The sequence below is a fragment of the Giraffa tippelskirchi genome, chromosome 6 (assembly GCF_054371585.1).
Source record: "Giraffa tippelskirchi isolate mGirTip1 chromosome 6, T2T-mGirTip1v1.2.pri, whole genome shotgun sequence".
Lineage (NCBI taxonomy): Eukaryota > Metazoa > Chordata > Mammalia > Artiodactyla > Giraffidae > Giraffa > Giraffa tippelskirchi.
The window spans coordinates 110,039,986-110,063,752 of record NC_137280.1 but is presented as its reverse complement, the minus strand read 5'-3'; the positions used below and the strand labels follow the sequence as shown (position 1 = coordinate 110,063,752).

The 23,767-nt window shown below is 34.7% G+C and overlaps 1 protein-coding gene across 6 annotated transcripts in view; it reads left to right on the top strand.

The window, feature by feature from the left end:
* Positions 1–23,767, top strand: part of DMXL1 (Dmx like 1) — a 127,230-nt gene that overhangs the window by 12,115 nt on the left and 91,348 nt on the right. For all 6 annotated transcript variants that reach the window (XM_081499096.1, XM_081499097.1, XM_081499095.1 and 3 more), the window contains exons 2-8: positions 71–196; positions 2,988–3,059; positions 5,269–5,347; positions 9,454–9,586; positions 16,717–16,783; positions 18,066–18,244; positions 22,484–22,673. In XM_081499096.1, coding sequence (XP_081355222.1) covers positions 71–196; positions 2,988–3,059; positions 5,269–5,347; positions 9,454–9,586; positions 16,717–16,783; positions 18,066–18,244; positions 22,484–22,673 — 846 coding nt within the window. The remainder of the gene's footprint in view (positions 1–70; positions 197–2,987; positions 3,060–5,268; positions 5,348–9,453; positions 9,587–16,716; positions 16,784–18,065; positions 18,245–22,483; positions 22,674–23,767) is intronic.

Genomic DNA, 23,767 nt, shown 5'->3' with positions numbered 1-23,767 from the left:
TATGATAAAATATTATGTTGACAATCTTATCATTTATATTTTATTTTGTTCTTTTTTGTTTTGTTTTTAGGCTTATGCATCTGGATGTGACATTGTTATACTGGGAAGTGATTTTGAAAGACTGCAAATAATCCCAGGAGCTAAACATGGAAATATTCAAGTAGGATGTGTAGATTGTTCAATGCAACAAGGCAAGGTTTGTAATCTTGTGGTAATATGAGATTTGTTTTGAGTATGGTTTTTGTCAGTATAGTCTGTGAAGTATCATTTCCTGTTGAATTAGAGACTGACTGTGTTTCCAAGACAATGTAGCTACAGATTTCTTTGTCTCTCTAGATGTACTCTAGGGAACAAAATTCCTGACTTAAATGTATCTTAGAGACTTTCAGGAATTCTATTCTTGTATAATCTTGAAATATAGCATAATTTTCTCCATGAATTGACAGATATAATATTTATTGCCTGTAGAGTAGATGTAAAGCTTACTTATTTCAAAATTTATTGGATTGAAGGAAAGGAATAACAATGAACTTCAGTCTATTTAGAAATAAACTCCTGAAGAGAAATAATTGTTAGAGTCCTGCTTTGTCTTTAAACAGATAGTTATCTCCTTGTAACTTTGGGATAAACGTTGTAAAAAAATCAACATAAATGCTATAATTTTTTAAGTAATTTATTACAAGTTTATAGAAAAATGAAAAATTTAATCAACTTCTATTTACATATGAAAAGGAAAAAATTACCTTGAAAGTGAAACAGCAACAAAAACAAAAGAAAAGGGTTATATGATTTTACATTAGGTTAAATATGGTTTCTATATAGTACCAGAGTTGGGAGAGTTAAAACTTACAAACAGTATAGTATAGAGCTTAATATAGCACCATATAGGCGTAGATGACCAGGCCTAGATGCAGTTGTAGCTAGACTAGGCTGAACTTTGCAAATATAATTTTTTTTGCTAGATACTTAAAGTATATTGTTTGACTCTGTGATACTGTTAGAACATTTTGTGTGAGAAATCAAAATGGACCCAAGCTTATTTTTAATCTAATCATTCCTAGTAAACTTGTCATTCTGAAAAGTTATGTCTTTGGACCTAGCTTAAAGATATTCATGGTAAAGTCGTTTCATCTCTTGTAGTCTTTGCTTGTTTTTTTGGACTACTGTTTTTTGTTTTGTTATTCGTATACCCCTTCCTTTCAGTCGAGTTGCAGGTGTCTTATCTTTCTTTTGTTCATGTCTTTCATTCTCCCTGTACTACAAAAATGATTTTTATTATGGAATGCCAAAAATCCTTGAAACTTTTTTCCTTTCTCTTCATTTTTGCTTGACCTCCTAGCTCTGTAGTTCTGTAATCTTGATTGTACGAAAGCTCACTTCTACCGTCTAGATTCACATGAGGCTGTTTAATGTTGAAAATCTAATTTTAGTAATTTCCAATATGAATTATCTTTTTGGGATAAGCTATACTATGGGCTTCCCTGGTGGCTAAGATGGTAAAGAATCTGCCTACAATGCAGGAGACCTGGGTTCAATCCTTGGATCAGGCAGATCCGCTGGAGAAGGGGATGGCCACCCACTCCAGTGTTCTTGCCTGGAGAATTCCATGGACAGAGGAGCTTGGTGGGTTACTATATTACATGAAATCCAGGTTAGAATGAAGAGGTCATTTGGTTTTATAATCATTCTGACAAGGGGTACATTTCCTTTGTTTTACAGATAGTATCAGTATAGTCAAATGATTCCTTAAGATATCAAGATGAAAATTTATAGGTTTTGGTATTTGGGACTTCTGTTTAACTTTTAGAAGGAAGTGCTTCTTGATACCATAGGCATCAATATTTTATCATTACTATTTTTATCTTTGTAGTACTACCAGATTAGTTTTCCTAAGAAAATTTGTCTGCATTTGACTTGTTATTCATTTGCTTTAAACTTTTCTTAGTTTCCCATTACTCTGAAAAGTTTAAGTTGTTCACCTTGGTTTGAGACTTTCTTTAACCCACTCACACCTACCTTTTTGGCCTCATGTTCATTATTCTTTTTTCTGGCTGGGCTGATGGTTAGTCACCTCCCAATATACTTTACTTCTTTTAATATTTACACTTGTATTCATGCTGTGCCCTATTTCTGAAACTGAACACCCACTGCAGTTTGAAATCCTAGCTGCACATAAAGGCACAAACTAAACACTCCTGGATGAACTCAGTGTAGATGATTTCTGTATTCTCAGAACTCCTCAGAACACTTAAAAATCCACTCCCATATGTATGTTATATCCTCATTTCTTACGCTTCTTCACTAGGTTATATGTTCTTATTTTTATTCCTGATCATTCATTCTATCTATATATCTGATTTCTGATGTTTTAATATTCTTCGTTTGTGACTCAGGCTGCAGTTGTAGCTACTTAATAAAACAGAGCCAGCAAGGTTGATTTTTCATTGATTAAGGGGTAAATTTTAAAGATACTCAAATAAAATAGAATATTGAAAAAGTATACTTCTTACAGAGTTCACAAAGGAATAGATCTAAGTTTTATCTCCAATAAGTTAAATATACACTGACAGAATTGTGAACTTTCGAGGACAGATAACCTAAAAACAGATTTTTAAGTCATCAAATTCCGTAAGGAATACATCAGTACATTATCTTATGTGAGGAAGGGAATTAACATTTAGTGTTCTTTAGCAGATACTTTACAGATGTTATTTCAACCCTCAATTCTACTAGGAAGATAATGTAATACATATGTAAATATAGATAGGGAAACTGAGGTTCAAAGAGATTACCTTGCTGGTATACAGTAAGTGACAGTGCTGGGATTCTGACCCAGATATGGTAGCCCCCAAAACTGACATTCCCAAGTATTGGTGAAAGAAATTTTGTGTTGAATATTTTGTAAGTTATACTATTCATTTCCTTTGCTCTTTGATTCTTAAGTAACAACATATTTATAAGTTTTCTTTCTTTTTTCTTTTTAAAAGATTGCAGCATCCTATGGAAATGTTATTTCTGTTTTTGAACCAGTTAACCTACCGAAGCAAAAGAAAAATTTGGTCAGTAATTTATCTTTTTCTATTAGAAATGAAAATGTATATTAAAAGATAACATTTTTAAGAGTACAAAATTAGAGTGATTGTCACATAAATCAGTATAAATTGTACACAGTGTAATTAAAGACAACATTCTAAATGCCACTTCATTCTTTAAAATGTGTAAATGTTTCATTAAAGTAAAATTAAACTAAATTGTGCTTACTGAATTACCTTGAAATGCTTTTTTTTCTGTCATTTTTTTCTTTTATCAAGTATTTGAAGAGTCAACAACTTGAAATTTGTCAGTTACTTTATTAATAGTGCCAAACAGCATTGTCCAGTCATATGTGGTACTTGTTTTTTGTTTCTATGATCTTCTTCCATATAGCTTTCTTCTTTGTATATTTTGTTCTTAAAGTGACATGTTTTGATTGCAAAATCTTAACATACTCCTTGGACTTAATTTCTTGCCCTTATTAATAATTGTTAGTGGGTCAGTGAATGTTTTTCCTTTATAAGGAATCTATATTCAGGAATAATTCTGAAAGTTGCTTAAAACAATAGTTTATAAATGTTGAGGTTATGTAGTAGATTTTTTTGTGTGTTTTGATACTCTTAAATATAGCAGACCAGGGTATTTTACTCATCTCTAGTAGAATTGAGAATTTCAGTTATAACTCTTGTACTAGTTATAGTTGTTTAATATAATAGTCTGAAAAATTCAATAAGAACAGGCTGATTTATTGGTAGCAGCACTGAATTTGCAGAGAGGGCAGGAAGAAAAGCCTGATGAATAAAGGGAAAACTAGATCAAATGGAAAAATTATTAACTTGGAAGATGCTGGAAATCTTTAATTCCAAGATACAGTATCAGAGAATCTTTAGAGCCTCATAAAAATATTATTTTATTTGTACATTCTGGAATATTCTGTTAATATGGTAGTTCTTCACAAGAGGTGCACTTCAGAATCACTAGTTGACAGTGTGTCCAGGTCCTGCTCTGGGGAATTATAAATCTGTGCCTGTGGGATTGTGCCTACATACTTGTACATCTAGTTGTAGAGGGAGTCTTCTGATGATTGAAAGCCATTCCTGCAAAATGTGCTCAGTTGCTCAGATGTGTCTGACTCTTTTCAACCCCATGGACTGTAGCCCGCCAGGCTTCTCTGTCCATGGCGATTCTGCAGGCAAGAATACTGGAGTGGGTTGCCATGCCCTCCTCCAGGGAATCTTCCCAACCCAGGGATTGTATCCAGGACTCCATCACATGCGAATTCTTTACTGTCTGAGCCATCAGGGAAGCCCACATAGTGTTTCATAAAAGCGTATTCAGCAGGTCACCCGTATCAAAATCACTTGGAGATGCTGGTTTAAAGTACAGATTCCTGTGCCCAGTCCTGGACCTTTTGAATATGAACATTTGGGCATGGGTCTTGAGAGTCTGAGTTTTTAGTAAACATCTCGCATTATTTTCACACCAAAGTATGGGAACCACTACACTCAGAGAGTGTTTATGGGTCTCAATTTATTAGAGGTTAGAGAAGTCAACTTAGTAGGCCACAACCTGATTTTAAAAGAAAATGAAAAAGAATAGAAATGGTAGAGTTCATCACATGTATTAAGAGTAAACTTAGGTTGCATTTATGTGTATGCATATATGTGTTCTGGTTTACAGTGCAATGTGTATTCCTTACTGGTTTGCAGGTTAAAAAAGTTTGAGAAATACTGCTTTAAGGGATGAAAAGCCTTTATATTTATATAAGAATAGTGTTAACATCTCTTATTCTTAATCTTCACACATACCATATGCCCTCAGGTGAAGGTGAAACATTAAAGAGGAGGAATCTTCAAATAGCAGAGACACAGACACATTTAAAATTAAACCTTTGTAGCTATAATAATAATAGTAATAAAGTAATAATGGTAACTTTAAAAGTTTGAGGTTAATACATATATTGTCCTAGTTGGCAGATACTTATTGATTGTCTAAATATAGTAAAGACAGACTTTTGGACCTTCCAGAATTGGATATGCTCTCATTGATCTCCATCACATACTCTTTATTTTTCTTGACTAGACTGAACATTTTATTCTCTTCAAATATGACTCAGTGCTCAATTATACCTCAGAAAATGAGTACATGTTTTATTAAAAATAATTAGTGTCAGTATATACATTTGACAGAAAAGATGCCAATAATAGACTAAATGACCTTTTTTTCAAATTTTAGGAATTATATAGTCAATGGCAGAAAAGTGGCCAATTTTTTCTGGACTCCATAGCACACAATATAACTTGGGATCCTGCAGGTAAGAAAAAAAGGATTAGCTGAAATGAAATAACACTTGTCTAGGCTATTACTTTTTTTTACTTTCATGTATTTTAGTTCTGCTTTGTGTGAAATGACAGAGAACACAAAAATAAGTAAAACAAGTTGTGCAATTTTAGAGCTTATACTGAAATGAGAAAAATATGCACCATAACAGTGTCCAGCTATTGTAGGAATATGTGTTGTTTTGGGAAGCAGACACTAATTGTCTCTGGAGAATGAAAGTTTCATTGAAGGGGAGCCTTTTGACATGAGAGTAGATGGGCTTTGATAGTGAGGGTGGGGATAGGTTGAAAGTGAAAGTGTTAGTCACTTTTTTTTCGGATTCTTTGTGACCCCTTGGTCTGTAGCCCGCCATGCTCTTCTGTCCATGGAATTCCTCAGGCAAGAGTACCAAAGTGGGTAGCTATTCCCTTCTTCAGGGGATCTTTCCGACCCAGTCAAAACCCTGATCTCCTGCGTTGCAGACAGATTCTTTACCATGTGAGCCACCAGGGAGCGGGGATAGGTTGAGGATGGAAAAAACAAGTGAATTCTAAGAAGAGATAATGTATATATGTATCACTTATCTATTTCTGCATTAAAAAATAGTCCTAAAGCAGTTTTTACCAGTTTACCAGAGTGAGCAAAGGAACAGAGAAAGAAAGTGTAGGATATGTTTTGATACTGGTTAGTACTTCATTGAGACTGGAGTGAGTCTGGTGAAGAGATAAGAATATAGCAGATGGAAAGCCTTTACAGTCATGTAAATAATTAAATAACTTAATTCTTTTAAATTGTATAAAATGTATAGGTTTTTGAAAGTGGCTAGTGGCAAACTAAGATTTATGATTTTGCCAGATTTTTCTGGTAGCAGTGACTTAGAATGATCGGAGACAAGAGGAACAGGTTTAGAATGATCGGAGACAAGAGGAACAGGAAGGTAATATTGTATTTTAATTACCTTTGAAAAGTGCACACAGTAGTCTGAATGAGAAATAACTTGTTTCAGTGACTTTATCATTGTAGGTGCTCAGTTCATATTGAGTGACTGATGAAAGGAATACACAGATATGAGATGCAGTTATGTATAGTAAATAAAATGGCTGAGAAAAAAAATGCTAATTTAGAATACAAAGTTCAGAACTTTGCAAAATTATTTTAGAAGATAAAGAGATTATTTCAGATTTTAAAAAATCACAATGTTTTAAAATATTTATCTCATGAGGTTGATGCTTGCTAACTGGCATCTTGCATGTGTATTTTATACATACAGTGAGAAGAGTAAAAATTTAACCTGGATTCAAATTTGGCATTTAGTAAGGCACTTTGTATTTAACTCTACTATGTATAAGGTTACTCATGTCCAGCTTATGCCAATTGTCCTCATATAATTATCAATAGTGTCATCTTTTATTTTCACAAGTGTTCCTGTTTGGATGATAAATTATATGGTTATTCTGTGATAGCACTACAATTTATTGTAATTATTTATTTATTTATTTATGTTAGACAAGGTCTTAGATTCTATTTTATTCAGTAATTTATCTGGGGCCCGTCATATATTAAGCTGTCAATAAATGTTTGTATGACTAGAAGTTTTGTGGTCATGAGCAGATTACTTAACATATCAAGAGTGGTTAACTATGAATGTACTTGATGCTTTCTGTAAAAAGGTATTTTAGTACTTACCTATTAAAAGTATTGTTAGCAAGTGAACTGGATACTTGAAGTCTCTTATGAATAACTATAATAAAAACATTTTTTATTTGAAGTGAGTGTTCTTTAGTAATGACTTAGTAGTTGCTTGGAATTTCTGTACCTGTGGTTGTAAGTACTAATGCTTCAGAAGGTAGTATTGATATTATTATTGATATTGATAGTATTTTAGTTCCTTTGAGATCATTATTACAGAGTACTATTAGAAGATAACTACTTATTTTCTTAACATTCTGGTAGTGACTTGCCAATAGTTCATGACAGTTATCTTTTAAATAATGATTTAGTTAAATTCACAGCAAATTTTATTATTTTTCTTTTTATAATCAAAAGTTTAAAATTTAGAGGTTTGGTTCAGAAATGAGTTATTATTTTAATATATATTTGGGAGCTGTTATTGTTTTTTCAAATGAAATTTGTAACTATTTATAAACAGATTTAGAATATATTAAGTGAAATATTAGTATTTTAGTTTTGATGAATATTACCTTATTAGTATATGCCAGGCATTGGATATAAAGAATATTTTTCAAGTGATGCGAGTGAACTGACTGTAGTACCTTTGTATTGCCACCAGACCCACCATTGCATCTTGCTTAAATCCTAAGATTTACTATTTTAGAGTTAATGCTTTTTTTTCCCTCCTGTGATAGCCATACCTCTGCCCTTTCTGTTCAAATCAATGTATTATACTATAGCTTACCTACTTTTGTTTCATTCTGTAACTAAGGTGAATTATTTTGCATTCTATATTAATTTCTTAATTTTGGGGGATACCTTAATTTCGCCCTTAGTTTATGTTAAAGAAAACTTATCAAAATTGAATTCACAGATACTGAGAAGTCAGAGGTAGTGGGTGGAGAAGGGTGGGGTTGGGGAGAGTAGATGAAATAGGTGAAGGTACAATTTATGAGTTATGAAATAAATCCTGGTATGTAATGCATGACATGGTAACTATGCTTAATTCTGTACTGTGTATTTGAACCATTGCAGAGAAAGAGTAAATCTTAAAAGTTGTCATCACAAGAAAAAAAAAATTGTAACCATATGTGTTGATGAATGTTAACTAGACTTACTGTGGTAGTCATTTCACGCTATATACAAATATTGAATCATTGTGTTATAACCTGAAAGTAATATAATGGTACATGTCAATTATATCTCAGCAAAAAAAGAACAGGTGTGTTTGTTGGTTAGCTCAACAGTGGAATAATAACCATATTTAAATGGAATGTCTTGTTAGTACTGTGTTAGTACTTGTTAGAAAGTGATCTTTCCAGAGAGATACAAATCCATAGTCTTCAGTTGCCGAGGTGAATGCCTTATTTATTGTCAGCTTTTTGGCCAAAGTTTGTTTTTTTTTATTTTCTTTGTTTGACAAAACAGTCTTCTAACCAGTTATCCAAGTCATATAGTTGGGATCTATCCTTGAAACCTCTTGTATCTCTTTTTTATTTGGTGTCAAGCCTTGAAAATTCTGTTTTTTTGAAATGGCTTTCAAATTCATGCTTATTACTTTAATATTTGATTCAGATCCTTATGATTTCCCATCTATATGTATTATAGTCATTTAACTAGGTTTCCCAGCATCTTATGTTTTTCCTAATCTTGTCTGTCTCTAGAATTATAGAGAATATTTACCCTTCTTTGTGTACTGGGGTTTTTGAAAGTATGGTGAAAATTATGGGTTATCTCTAGAAAAATGCACATAGTATACCTATAACTTTTGCATGTATGTTATTGGAGGAGGTTTATATGCCTCTTCATGTCTATCTATTGACACTCCCCTCCCAACTGAGACCCCTTGTTGTAGAATACAGATCCACTCTGCAAACTATGCCTCCACATAAAATCTTTTAACTCCCAGCTGCTTGTAACAAACAAACTCCTTACAAACCTCAAAAAGCTTCACAATATGATGGCTTTTTTTTTCCCCCACAACCTTACTTCTTTTTCTTAGGTCTACTATGTGCTTTATCCCTTAACCATAAGGAGATTATGAAGCATTCTCTGGAATATATTTGAACTCACATGTTTTCATGCTTCTGTTCATAATATTTCTCTACTGGAATGTGAACCCATCATGAAAAAGGACGATGTCTCATTTGTCATTGTATTGCCAGTGCCTAGCACAGTGCCTGTTACAAAGATGATGCTCATTAAATGTTTGTTGAAGGAGAGATTACAAGATCTGTTCCCCTTTCTGTCTAAGCTTCTTCAACAAAGTTAAAATATAGCCTTACTCCCTCATAACCAAAATCTCTTTTTATTTGACTTTTTTTAAAAAGTTGTATTCTTTACAGTATTATATGAAACTCTTGAGCAGGTAACTTAAGTCACTAATTAAATACCTGAATAATTATTGGTGCATGGTACATATTTTTTCAGGTAATCGTCTTCTAACTGGTTCCAGCTGTTTGCAACTCTGGTCCAATGCTAATTTGGAGAAGCCAGCTGAAGATGAAAATCCAGATAAAACAGATCTTAACTTTGGGGATTGGAGATGCATTTGGCAGTGCAAGTAAGCAATTAGTTAGGGGGTTAAACCAATAAACCTATTTTGTATGTTCTTATTATATTATAAATGCATTTTAGTTTGTATAAAAGCATACTAACATAAAAAGCATTGATTTTTTAATAATTGTGACATACTTTTTCTTATATATAGAACAGTCACCATTTCCCATGCTCTGCAGATCCTTTTTTTTTTTAAGTTGTTGAATAAAATTCATAGGAAGAAACAGAAATGTGTAAGGCCCATAAGAACATTCTAAATTATACAAAAGGAAGACAGAGATACCTTTCATACTTTTGACCAAATTTTCCTATTGTGAAGAAGTATATTTTTCCCAAATTAATCTATATGTTGAGTATCACTCTTATCAAAATCTCACTGGAATTTCTACTTGTGAGTGGAGTTCAAACTTTTAAAAGGACACATATGGCAAGAAACGGAGAAGGCAATGGCACCCCACTCCAGTACTCTTGCCTGGAAAATCCCATGGACGGAGGAGCCTGGTAGGCTACAGTCCATGGGGTCGCTAAGAGTCGGATACGACTGAGCGACTTCACTTTCACTTTTCCCTTTCATGCACTGGAGAAGGAAATGGCAACCCACTCCAGTATTCTTGCCTGGAGAATCCCAGGGACGGTGGAGCCTGGTGGGCTACCGTCTATGGGGTCGCACAGAGTCAGACACAACTGAAGCGATTTAGCATATGGCAAGAAAAGGAAAATTGTGAAAGAAGAAAAGAATGAAGACATACAGTATAGTAAAACTAATTCTAAAGCTACAACAGATCAAGCCGTTTGTTATTGATACAGGAACGAATAGATTAGGGTCCAGGGTTAGACCCAAATACACATAGAGATTCAGTATATAAGGTATTCAGTATGTAAGTATTCAGTAAGGCAACTTGCTAGCTCTGTGGAGGAGAAAGCAAAGTTAGAATCTCTTTCATACTTGGCACTGAAACAAATTTAAAAGGAAGAAAAAGCAATATGTATACAACAAAAAAAATATAGACAGAAATACCAGTAAATTTTCATATTTTAATACTGCTGTGTCTGCTATGATAGCAACTAGCCACATCTCACTTGAGCACTTGAAATATGGGTAGACTGCATTGAGATGTCCTAAAAGTATAAAACTGGATTTCAAAAGTTTTAAACAAAAGAATGTGAAAGTCTTACTAAGTTTTAGTTGATTACATACTGAAATGATAATGTTTTTGATATGTTGGATTAAATAAAATATAATTGATTTCACCTGTTTCTTTTTACTTTTTTTAAATGTCACTATTGGGAAATTAAAAATTGCGTATTGGGCTATTAGTTGTCATTTTGTGCTATCACTATTGGATGAGAAGTGCTATTTTAGTGTAGTGGAAATTTTTCTTAAGTATGACACCACAGCTAAAAACTGAAAAGAAAGAAAAGGAAAAAATTAATAGTTTTCGGTATCAATAAAAATCTTGTGAAGCAGAAAGACTGTGAGGAAAAAAATCAAAAACTTGATGGGAAATATATGCAATTTGGGGTTAATGCCATTTTTAAAAGGAGGTTTTAAAAATTAATTCGAAGGTAATAGATATTTCAGAAGTAAACAAAAATGGACAATGAGAAAAATGTTTTGAGAAAATTTTTAAAAAGTATTATATATGAATAATGAGCAGCATATTAAGTTGACTGACCTCACTCAAAAATCAAGAAATGTAAAATATCCGTAAAGAAAAGAATGAATAATATTTATTACTAGTAGAGAAAAGATACTCTAATTAATATATACTGTTAATAATAGCATAAAATTAGTATCATACTTTATGGACATATGAATCAGTAGGCTTAATTTTTCTTATGTTCTTTAGACAGCAAGTCCAAATTTCTTTCATTCATTCCAACAAATATTTGTTGAGTGCTTATCATATTCCAGGCAGTGGTAAAAGTGCTTAGAATATAGCCATGAACAGATGGGTAGAGCTAGACAATACACCAGTAAATCAGTATGACAGGATGTAAGGAAGGGCATTCTTCCTGAGTCAGTTTTATGTGAAGCAGTTGTTTAGTTGCTAAGTTGTGTCCATCTCTTCTTGAGACCCCATGAACTGTAGCCCACTAGGCTCCTCTGTCTATGGAATTTCCAAGGCAGGAATACTGGAGTGGGTTGTCATTTCCTTCTCCAGGGGATCTTTCCAACCCAGTGTCTTCTCCTGCATTGGCAGGGGGATTCTTCACCACTGATCCACCTATCAGATACCAAAGTCAGAGTGAGGCAGATTTCCTATATAGAGAATTTACAAAGGAGATTTCAAAGGAGCTAGTTCTATGTTTTTTTGCACCCCATAGTCAGATCATGGGTTTTAAAAAAGGTTTAAATGTAGAGAGGAAATAGGATTTTGCAAAAAAGATAATTCTTTAGAAAGAGCTGTGGCTTTGCTTTTGAGTCTTTCATATAAGATTGCGGGGAGAGAAGAGCAAAGAAGTGCTGTAGTGCAGTCACTGCAGATCTGGTAAGGGGCTTCTTGGGTTGAACTGAGAATTTGAAATGTATTTCATACATTTGGAAGAGGGAGAGAATATTAAGTTAAAAAACAGAGTTGTACAGAGTCTTAGTAACTTGAACTAGACATACTCATTTATTTGAAGTGGTTTATTATTTAAGTAAACAATTAAGTCTTGGACTGGAAACTGCAAGTTTTATTCTAGGATCAACTGAAGATTGATCCTTAGAAGAAATGGAGTAGCCATCATAGTCAAAAAAAGAGTGTGAAATGCAGTACTTGGATGCAATCTCAAAAACGACAGAATGACCTATGTTCATTTCCAAGGCAAACCATTCAATATCACAGTAATCCAAGTCTATGCCCCGACCAGTAACGCTGAAGAAGCTGAAGTCGAACGGTTCTATGAAGACCTACAAGACCTTTTAGAACTAACACCCAAAAAAGATGTCCTTTTCATTATAGGGAACTGGAATGCAAAAGTAGGAAGTCAAGAAACACCTGGAGTAACAGGCAAATTTGGCCTTGGAGTACAGAATGAAGCAGGGCAAAGGCTAATAGAGTTTTGCCAAGAGAACACACTGGTCATAGCAAACACCCTCTTCCAACAACACAAGAGAAGACTCTACACATGGACATCACCAGATGGCCAACACCGAAATCAGATTGATATATTCTTTGCAGCCAAAGATGGAGAAGCTCTATATAGTCAGCAAAAACAAGACCCGGAGCAGACTGTGGCTCAGATCATGAACTCCTTATTGCCAAATTCAGACTTAAATTGAAGAAAGTGGGGAAAACCACTAGACCATTCAGATGTGACCTAAATCAAATCCCTTATGATTATACAGTGAAAGTGAGAAATATATTTAAGGGACTAGATTTGATAGACCGAGTGTCTGATGAACTATGTATGGAGGTTTGTGATATTATCCAGGAGACAGGGTTCAAGAACATCCCCAAGAAAAAGAAATGCATAAAAGCGAAATGGCTGTCTGAGGTGGCCTTACAAATAGCTGTGAAAAGAAGAGAAGCAAAAGCCAAAGGAGAAAAGGAAAGATATATAAATTTGAATGCAGAGTTCCAAAGAATAGCAAGGAGGAATAAGAAAGCCTTCCTCAGGGATCAATGCAAAGAAATAGAGGAATACAACAGAATGGGAAAGACTAGAGATCTCGTCAAGAAAATTATAGATACCAAGGGAACATTTCATGCAAAGATGGGCTCAATAAAGGACAGAAATGGTATGGACCTAACAGAAGCAGAAGATATTAAGAAGAGGTGACAAGAATACACAGAAGAATTGTACAAAAAAGATCTTCACGACCCAGTTAATCATGATGGTGTGATCACTCACCTAGAGCCAGACATCCTGGAATGTGAAGTCAAGTGGGCCTTAGGAAGCATCACTGTGAACAAAGAACAATGAACTAGTGGAGGTGATGGAATTCCAGTTGAGCTATTTCAAATCGTAAAAGATGATGCTGTGAAAGTGCTGCACTCAATATGCCAGCAAATCTGGAAAACTCAGCAGTGGCCACAGGACTGGAAAAGGTCAGTTTTCATCCTAATCCCAAAGAAAGGCAATGCCAAAGAATGTTCCAACTGCTGCACAATTGTACTCATCTCACACGCTAGTAAAGTAAATGCTCAAAATTCTCCAAGCCAAACTTCAGCAATATGTGAACTGTGAACTTCCAGATGTTCAAGCTTGTTTTAGAAAAGGCAGAGGAACCAGAGATCAAATTGCCAACATCCGCTGGATCATCGAAAAAGCAAGAGAGTTGCAGAAAAACATCTACTTCTGCTTTATTGACTATGCCAAAGCCTTTGACTGTGTGGATCACAATAAACTGTGGAAAATTCTAAAAGAGATGGAAATACCAGACCACCTGACCTGCCTCTTGAGAAGCCTGTGTGGGGTCAGGAAGCAACAGTTAGAACTGAGCATGGAACAACAGACTGGTTCCAAATAGGAAAAGGAGTACATCAAGTCTGTATATTGTCACCCTGTTTGTTTAACTTATATACAGAGTACATCATGAGAAACACTGGGCTGGAAGAAGTACAAGCCGGAATCAAGATTGCTGGGAGAAATATCAATAACCTCAGATACGCACATGACACCACCCTATGGCAGAAAGTGAAGAAAGAGGAGAGTGAAGAAGTTGGCTTAAAGCTCAAGATTCAGAAAACTAAGATCATGGCATCTGGTCCCATCACTTCATGGCAAATAGATGGGGAAACAGTGGCTGACTTTATTTTTTTGGGCTCCAAAATCACCGCAGATGGTGACTGCAGCCATGAAATTAAAAGATACTTACTCCTTGGAAGGAAAGTCATGACCCACCTAAACAGCATGTTAAAAAGCAGAGACATTACTTTGTCAACAAAGGTCCATCTAGTCAAGGCTATGGTTTTTCCCGTAGTCATGTATGGATGTGAGAGTTGGACTATAAAGAAAGCTAAGCACAGAAGAATTGATGCTTTTGAACAGTGGTGTTGGAGAAGACTCTTGAGAGTCCCTTGGACTGCAAGGAGATCCAGCCAGTCTATCCTAAAGGAGATCAGTCCTGGGTGTTCATTGAAAAGACTGATGTTGAAGCTGAAACTCCAGTACTTTGGCCACATGATGGGAAGAGCTGACTCGTTTGAAAAGACCCTGATGCTGGAAAGATTGAGGGCAGGAGGAGAAGGGGACGACAGAAGATGAGATGGTTGGATGGCATCACTGGCTCAATGGACATGAGTTTGTGTAAATTCTGTGAGTTGGGGATGGACAGGGAGGCCTGGCATGCTGCAGTTCATGGGGTTGCCAAGAGTCAGACAGGACTGAGCGATTTAACTGAACTGAGCAACTGAAGATTACACTAACTGAAATACATTTAAAAGTTGAGCTTGATCATAGTTCATTTGTGGTGCATTTAAAAAATCTGCTTATACCTGTTAGATGAAGACTAGTAGGTATGATAGAGAATAAGTAGGATGGGGGAAGAGGAGTAGAGGTGATGTTGAGTATAGATATGAAGGAAGTAAGTTATGTGTGCATATCTTTTGGAGGAGGAAACTAGTGCAAGACCCTGAGGTAAAACTGTCTTTCACCTTGTGGCTGGAGGAAAGTGAACATAGTAGGAGTGATGGGGAAATGATCAGAGTCAGGAGGCAGCTTATAGGTTATTGTGAGGCTTTTGCATTTTAATTTTGAGTGAGTTGGGAAGCTGTGGAGGGTTTTGAGCAGAGCGTGAAATCTGATTCCCTTTTAAAAGAATTGCTTTAGATACTGCTTTAAGAAAAGACTGTAGGGGCAACAAGGTCACAGTCATGAAGAATAGGCTTATTTTTTGAACTTTTTATTTTGTATTGGGTTATAGCTGATTAACAAACAATGTTATGATAGTTTCAGGTGAACAGTGAAGGGACTCAGCCATACAAATAATGTATCCATTCTCCCCCAAACTCCACTCCCATCCAGGCTGCCACACAACATTGAGCAGAGTTCCATGTGCCATATAGTAGGTTCTTGTTGCTTTCCATTTTAAATATAGCAGTGTAAGACCAAGCACTTTTAATTATTTGTTTTAAAGATATCTTTAAGATTAACCAGATACATAAAAAGGTGTGTTCAAAAATGTTCACTGTACCACTTAATGTTCGTGACATATTTTAAAATAAATATTACAAAGCAAATTGTAAATATGACATCAGTTTCCATCTTCTTCCCCACAACTTCCCACAGAAAGTAGATGGAGAGGTAAAGTGGAAAGAGATCTGGAAGTCAATGTATTAACATGTTACTAACGATTTTGCATGGAAATGGGTGTTGTGGTTTTAGTGAAGCTATAGATGATTTTTTTTTCTTCTTTTCACCCATTTATATCATTATTTTCTGTTATGTATTTATAGCATTAAAATCAGGGTAAAAAAGTTATTTTTATTTGAAATTGAACTGTGATGGAATTCCTCTTTGGCTTGCTTTACAAATAAGTTTAGTATGACTCTATCTAACCATGAACTTGGGTAAAGAAAAGGAAAGCAATGATAGTGAGAAATGTCTTGAGATCAGTATTTCCTGAAAGGCAGACGGGAAGGTGATGAGGGAAATGAACTGAAACTCCTTGGAGAAGGAAAGACAAGTATGCACCAAGTATGTTGCTGAAATTGGAAGGCCGAATCCATAATGGTTGGAAGTCTCTCATTAACACACACATAGTCTTCAACTGTGCAAGTGCTGCCTTAAGGCAGAATTCATTATAAAATACTGATTTATTGTCCTTGTAAATGTATGTTGGAATGCAAGTATCCATGGCTTCAAAAATTAGATTTCCAGGTTAAAAAAATGAAACCTTTCTTTCTCATATTCTAAAGGAATGAGACCTATGACTCTTCTGTCTTAAGCTTTAAAGAATGACAAGTCATTCCTTATATGGTTCTTATGCATATATATTTTTACATTGAAAATAATTTTTATATTTAATATTAAATTTTCTATTTCTAATTTATATTATGAGATATACTTAAAAGTTTGAGTGTCAAACTTATGTTATCATATTTTGTATTTGAAGGAGATTACTGAATATAGTTTAGAGAGGTAATGTTGCATTTGCTCATTTAATTTTCCTTGAAAATTATGCCTTGTCTATTTAATTTACAGAACTGCTTCACAAGTTCATTTAATGAAATTTTCGCCAGATGGAGAATTTTTTGCCACTGCTGGGAAGGTAATTTGTGAAAATACTATTATCAAGTTGTGTTTATGGTGTATTTTGAAATATCAAAAAAATTTAACTTGCTTCATTATTTAAGTTGCAAACATTTTCTGTTAAATATGTTAAATAGCAAAAATTGGCTAAATATTATTATGTTAAAGGGCAATATGATATAATTGAAACAGCTTAGATCAAAGATAGATCTGGGTATAAGTTTGCCATTTACCAACTTTTTGATCTTGAGCAAGTAGTTAATCACTTTGAGCCTTTGTTTTCTCATGTATACATTAAGGATGATAATACCTTCCTCATAGGTCATGGATCATCTGGTTAGTTTAAAGAGTGTATGTAAAGTGGCACGGTGTCTTGGATATAGTATACTGTCAGTAGTAAATTATAACTTATTTATGTTATCTTCTAGCTGACAGCTATATTAGACTGTATTTATAGTAAAAGAATTTACAGTCTTTCTAGAAGGACATTTGTAAGTTTTCTTTGTTATTACCTGTTGATTTCAGAATGGTGAATTCCCTTAAATTTTAATTATTTTAAATCATTGGTTCACAGAGCACTTACATAAAACTAATAGTCTGAAGTTACTGTTCCCATGACTCAAATCTGCAGACTAATAACACCAGAGATGTCTTAAATTCTTAGTGAGGTATTTTCTCCTAAAATTTTTTTAGGAGAAAACTAAAGCTGTTTAATCTGATTGACTTTAGTCAGCGTCGGGAATGTAATTAGTAGCTTAAGAGCAGAACCTGGTACATGCTAATCTCTCATTCTTGCTTTCCTTTGCAGATTAGGAGATGAAATTTTGATTGTGCTTAGAATATTTTATATAGTGGTAGTTGCTAACTATTATTATCATTTTCTTTGAACATTCATATGACAATCTATAAAAAATATTGTTTTATAAAATTAGCAGTATTTTGAAGTCTACTAATGGTAATGCTTTCTTATTTAATATTTGGCTAAGTGAGAAAATGAACCCTTCATCTTTAGGTCTTTCCTGAATAACTTTATTTTCTATACCAAATGGTAGCTAGCATTTTCCTTGAACCAACCTTTGCAAAATACACACATTCACATACCTTAATTCTCAAAGAACAGTTAAGGAATGCTGGTTAGAAAAGTATCAGAATCAGAGATTTTCTTAATTTTTCCATGCCCAACCCCTCCTCACATCCCTTCGTTCCTTTAATTGGGAAGAAAAATCTTACCTTTGGTATTTGATTTAACCTTTAATTCTGATCTGGATGTTTTTCTGTTTCTGTTTTTTCCACCCTCTTAGGATGACTGTCTTTTAAAGGTATGGTATAATGTAGAAAACTGGCGGACATCTGTTACCTCTCCAGATAAAAATTCAGAAAAACAATCTGAAGGAGAAACTGACTTTTCTTTTGTATATCTGGCCCATCCTCGAGCTGTAAATGGATTTTCCTGGCGTAAAACAAGCAAATATATGCCTAGGTCAGTGGATTAGTCATTTTTCCCATGTATTAAGAGAACTTCATCTTTGTGACTTTGACCGCTTTTCTCATTTTGAGAATCCATTGCTGTAGGAATCCATGAAGACTCAAGTAGTGCTAGATAGCTCCTGGACAGCAAGCCTCTGGCTGTGAGTTAACTATATATGATACTTAAGAGGAGAGCCATGTGAAAGGATGATTCACCTCTAGATCAGATATCTTAAAGTGACAGAGTTGTGCATCTTTTTCTTTCAATTCTTTCATCTCCTAATCATTCTCCAAATTTCTATTTGCATCAGCTTTTTCACATTTCACTCTCTTTATCTTGTCCCTTTCTATGTGTATCCACTGTGTTTTTTTTTTTTCTTGTAACTAAAAAAACAAGCTTTATTGAGAGTGTATACTATGAGACCTCAAATATTTCTTTAACTGCCTGCAGTATTTTTGAGGAAAAGTACATGGGTTAATAGATTATGAGGTCCTAAACTAGGTATTAATTTAGCCTACACGTGCATGCACAAACAAACCTGTTAGTACTTCATTTGTTTCCTATAGTCTTTGCCAGACTTGATATCCCATTGATTTTTTGCATATACTTAGTAAGTTACAGAGGTATTGTATTACTTAATTATAGGTAGAAATCCTTTTTTGTTCCACATGGCCCTCTTCAATTTGGCCACACTATGGATCAATACAGTTTTTCCCTTATCTTTTTGTCATCTGAGAATGTCTTAAGCTGATCCATTATAGTATACTTAGATCATTTATTAACTTTAGTTTTGTTCTTCTGAGCCAGCAGAGTAAACCTAGATTTTAAAAAAAAAATTATTTTATATTAAACATTCTTTTTAGAGCAGTAAGGTTCATAGCAAAGTTGAGGGGAGGGTACAGAGATTTTCCATATAACCGTTTTTTCCACATATGCACAACCACCTGCTTTATCAACATCCTCCACCAGAGTGGTACATTTGTTACAGTTGATGCTTACATCAACACATTATTATCACTTAAAGTCCATAATTTACATTGTGATTCACTCTTGGTGGTTTACATTCTGTGGATTTGGACACAAATCCACATATAGTGTATGTATAACAGCATACATACATCATTGTTATACCTAGATCTTTTGAACAACTTTGTAGTGCGATAGTTACCATTCTTCTTACCTCTCTCCTCCAGTCTAACAAAGCATAGAAGTAGGACACTCTAGGTACACGGATGGTTCTTCTGTTAGAAGTATGTTTCCCAGTTTTGAGCTAAAAGAGAGTGGTGAGGACAACCTATATTGTTAGCAGAAGCACCCTCAGCCCACCTTCACTTTGAGAACTATTACTTTAGTCCTTCTGAGACCATTGCCCACATGTATAAATATGTGTCTAGAACAGAATGAGCCATGGCGTGTGTATGCTCAGTTGCTCAGTTGTGTCTGACTCTTTGTGACTCCATGGACTGTAGCCCACTAGGCTCCTCTATTCATAGGGTTTTCCAGGCAAGAATACTGGAGTGGGTTGCCATTTCTTTTTCCAGGAGATCTTCCCAACCCCAGGATTGAACCCATGTCTCCTGCACTGCAGGTGTATTCTTTACCGTTGAGCCACTGGGGAAGCCCCGAGCTATGACATACGTAAAGTAAAAATAGCTGTCTTCACAAGCTGTTAACCTTTTAGAAGTATCAGAAGTTTACATTATTCTGAAGGTTGAGTTCTTACAATATTCCAGGTATTTTCACATGCAGCTAATTAGAGCATCAGAATACTAAAAAAGAGAATTATGAAATATTGTATATTTTGAGCAAGAACAATCACATCTGCTTCTGATACAGTTCACTCACTGTTGGCAAAAGTGATCATGGTGGAGGCACAGGCAGGTACCTTAAACTGGGGCATTAAGAATACTTGATGACAGCAAAAAACATATGAATTTTTCCTCCTACTTATTTATCTCTTTTACCAACTAAATTCTACAGCATAAGGAACTGTGGTATAGAACGAGACTTTTCTATTAGTTGTGGCGTCTTGGCAAGGTTTCCAGAATTTCACTTTTGGATCTATTAAAAAACCAGCTAATCTCCTTTAGTTCTTTTAGTTTTCATGTTTGTTTCACCAGCTGCCTACAGATTTATAGTAGGAAGGCTGACCCTTTCTCATGAGAGTGAAAGAGATCCCGTCAAAGACCATTGTCCTTTCTGAGATGGCATCTTAAAATTAAGATGTTCAACCAAATGATGATGCTTCACACAAAGTATCTGCCAGCTTGAGAGGAAAAATGGGGACGTGCTTGTAATGAGCATATACAGGCACTTCCCTGTTAATTAAAAATGATGAATGTAGGACTGATTGGGAGATTTGGTTATTTTCCCCACAAAACCTTCAGAAGTTGGTTTTACATAACTAGTTTCAGAACCATCTTAGCCTGTTGTTGCCTCAAGATAGGATAACTGTTGCAGACACTTACCCATCATACCATTGCCCTATATAAGGGCATTCATCTATATACATAATTTTTGGGTAGAGGGGGAGGGCTGCACCTGAATATGATGTGCTTATTGAAGAGAGAATAAGATACCTTGATGAAGAAGTGAGAAAGGGAGATATGGCCTGAGCAATGCCTCAGATACATCAGGATATTTCTTCTATGCCATGCTTATATTACTAGCCAGCTGTTTACACTATTTGTAAAGGTTTGGTGTTCTGAAGAGCATCATCTGCAGTCAAAACCGTGTCCATGCTTCTGAGTTGTGCACCTTTCTAGCTTGCTGTGTTGGTCTTGTCTAAGTTCATATGCCTCTCCTGATTGTTGTCTGTTCAACTCTTTAGTCTCCTATCTTCTGCTCTTTCTTTGTAAGCCTCCCATTCTGCCATTTACTGATGGGGCACTATGAACCTTGCACTTTCCATATTGCCTTTTTGTATTTTCTTCTGTTTCTGTTACATTGGATGTTATTGTCACTGCCTGTGTGTATGTAAATGTACTAGAGAGAAACAGAGGGGACGAGAGCAGGAAAAGGTCAGAGGGAGACAGAAAAAAGGGGAAGAAAACTGAAGGAAAAAGAGGAGGGAGAGGCCTAAGGATGGGAAAATTTCGGAAGGAGAAACAGAGGGTTTGGAAAGGTAAGGAGAGGCCCTGGGAGGAGGGTACCAATGAGAGGTAGGAGAGGTGGAAAGGGAGGATGGTTTGGAGAGGCTAAGAAGCAGAGAAGCCCAGAGAGTGGATGGAAATGAGAAAGAAGTAGGGGAGTAGACATAGAAGGGGAGGGGCAGGGAGGGAGGTGTAGGAACAGGGGAGGAATCTGAAGGAGAGAGTTACCAAGACAGAATGTGCTGTTCTCCCTGGTCTTCCCCTTTGCTTTTGTTTTTTTTTTAAATCAGATAGATATGTTTTAAAAAGTGACTACTATAGAATATTTTAATTTTATTTTTTTTTCTTTAACTTACCAAGTTACTTCATAGAAACCTTCTACTGGTTTTTCTTTTTTAATCACTTAGATATGTTTGAATAAGTGTCTATTACAGGATATTGCAACTTTAAAAAAAAAAATCTTCTGAGTTAACAAAGACTGTCAGTCAATAGAAAGGTAGTCTTCATTAATAGAATTCCAGCTTTTGAGCTCTTGATGCATATGGGACTTATTAACATATATGTAATTGTTTTGTTATTATTTTGTGGGGTGGCAAGACAGTGAATTCACTGAAAGTCAAAAATGACTAAGGAAGGAGATGGCTAATACTTAACGAATTTTTCTGTTCTTGCACTTGACTGCTGTTGGCATATGTTAGGCAAAGACACAGTAAGTGTGCTAGTTACTATAGCTTGTTAGTGACAAGTATGCATACACCTTTACAGGAAGTAAAAATGAAGCATTGTGAAATAATTTAAATAAATATCCACTGAATAAATCAGAAAATCTGAATAGAAGATGTCAGGTTTTTTCCTTGTTATTAACTGAGGGAGTATGATATGATCTCAGTTTTTGTTCTTTAGATGTAAGAATCTTGCATTACTGAAACAGGAACTACTGAGTTCCAAGCAGAAAAGAAATGGATTAGCAAGCGTTTGCAGTGATGAAATAAAACACCCAACTCAGTTTTAATGGTTTTGACTATGTTGCATAAATGTATATTGACATTTTTTTCATTGATACCTTATTTGTGTACATTTAAATAATTATAGAAACATTGTGGAATATGATACGGTGGGAAATTTATGTTTTTGCTTCTAAAATCCTTTTATTCCTTAGGGCTTCTGTATGTAATGTACTGTTGACTTGCTGCAAAGATAACGTATGTCGTCTTTGGGTAGAGACATTTTTACCAAATGATTGTTTGCTCTATGGAGGTGACTGCAACCATTGGACTGAACCAATTAATTTAACAAATAACATCAAGAGAAACATTTCCAGTAAAGAACGAGTTCAAAATGCTTCAGATGTAAGTGCTTTTGTTAGATGTTTTTCCTATATGTTTTAATGCCTTTTGTACAAGACCTTTTTGTAACATTCGTCTTAATATTCAAAGTCATGGATAGTTATGAAAAACTATATGTCTTAGGAAATCAGTTCTCAGAAAATTTTCGGTTGTTTTTTTTTTGGTCTAGCATGAAGCTGCCTATAATTACAAAGTTAACCTTAGGTTAACTGATGATATCAAAAGGATGATCATACTTAACTTAGCTGACATAACATAAAGTAAATTAAGATCTGAGAATGCAAAAATTTGACTGTAAAAATAATTTATTATTTTTCTTTCTTTAGGGCTTGGGGTGTTTGTCCTGTTCTACGTTTGTTATTGTTCAAACCTCCAAGAACTTGAATTACTATAGTATGGCAAAACTAAAGTCAGTTTTGATGTTGGGGCTAATTAAACATAGACTAGTAACATGGATTCTTGAAAATAAGAAAGTGACCTAAAAATGATTTATCCTTGAAAGTTTTGTATGATTATGGAAATACTGTTTCTCAAATTTAGATCATATTGCTAGTGGCATAGAATATAATTAAGTATGTATTGTATAGAGACTCAACCACTGAGACTCAACCAATGGTTATATATAATAATAGTTGAAAGAAGTCCTTGACTAGGAATCACTTTCAGGTGATGTTGTGTTCTGTATGAATTACTGTATCATATGAAAGATGAGAATAGCAATATTTGCTTTGTCTGCCTTATGGATCAAATGAGGTGATTGCAGTGAAAGTGCTCTGTAAACTATGAAATATCATCCTAATGAATGGTGGTAATATTATTCAGTGCTTTGTGGTCATAGGGAGTAACCTGTGGATACAAAGAGAACCATATAAATAGGGACATCATTTTCCACAGATGCATGGTAAACTTTTTTTGAATTAAGAAAATATTAAATCAAAATTTAACATATTGTGTGATGGTTTAAACAAGAGTCGGGCAGTTAAAGTTCCAAGCTTATTTCAGGTTTCACGTTTGTTGTATAAAAATACTGTAAGGTACTTGTACATATAAGCTTACCTGAAATAGGAGCGTCTAACAATCATTATCGGAGAAGGCAG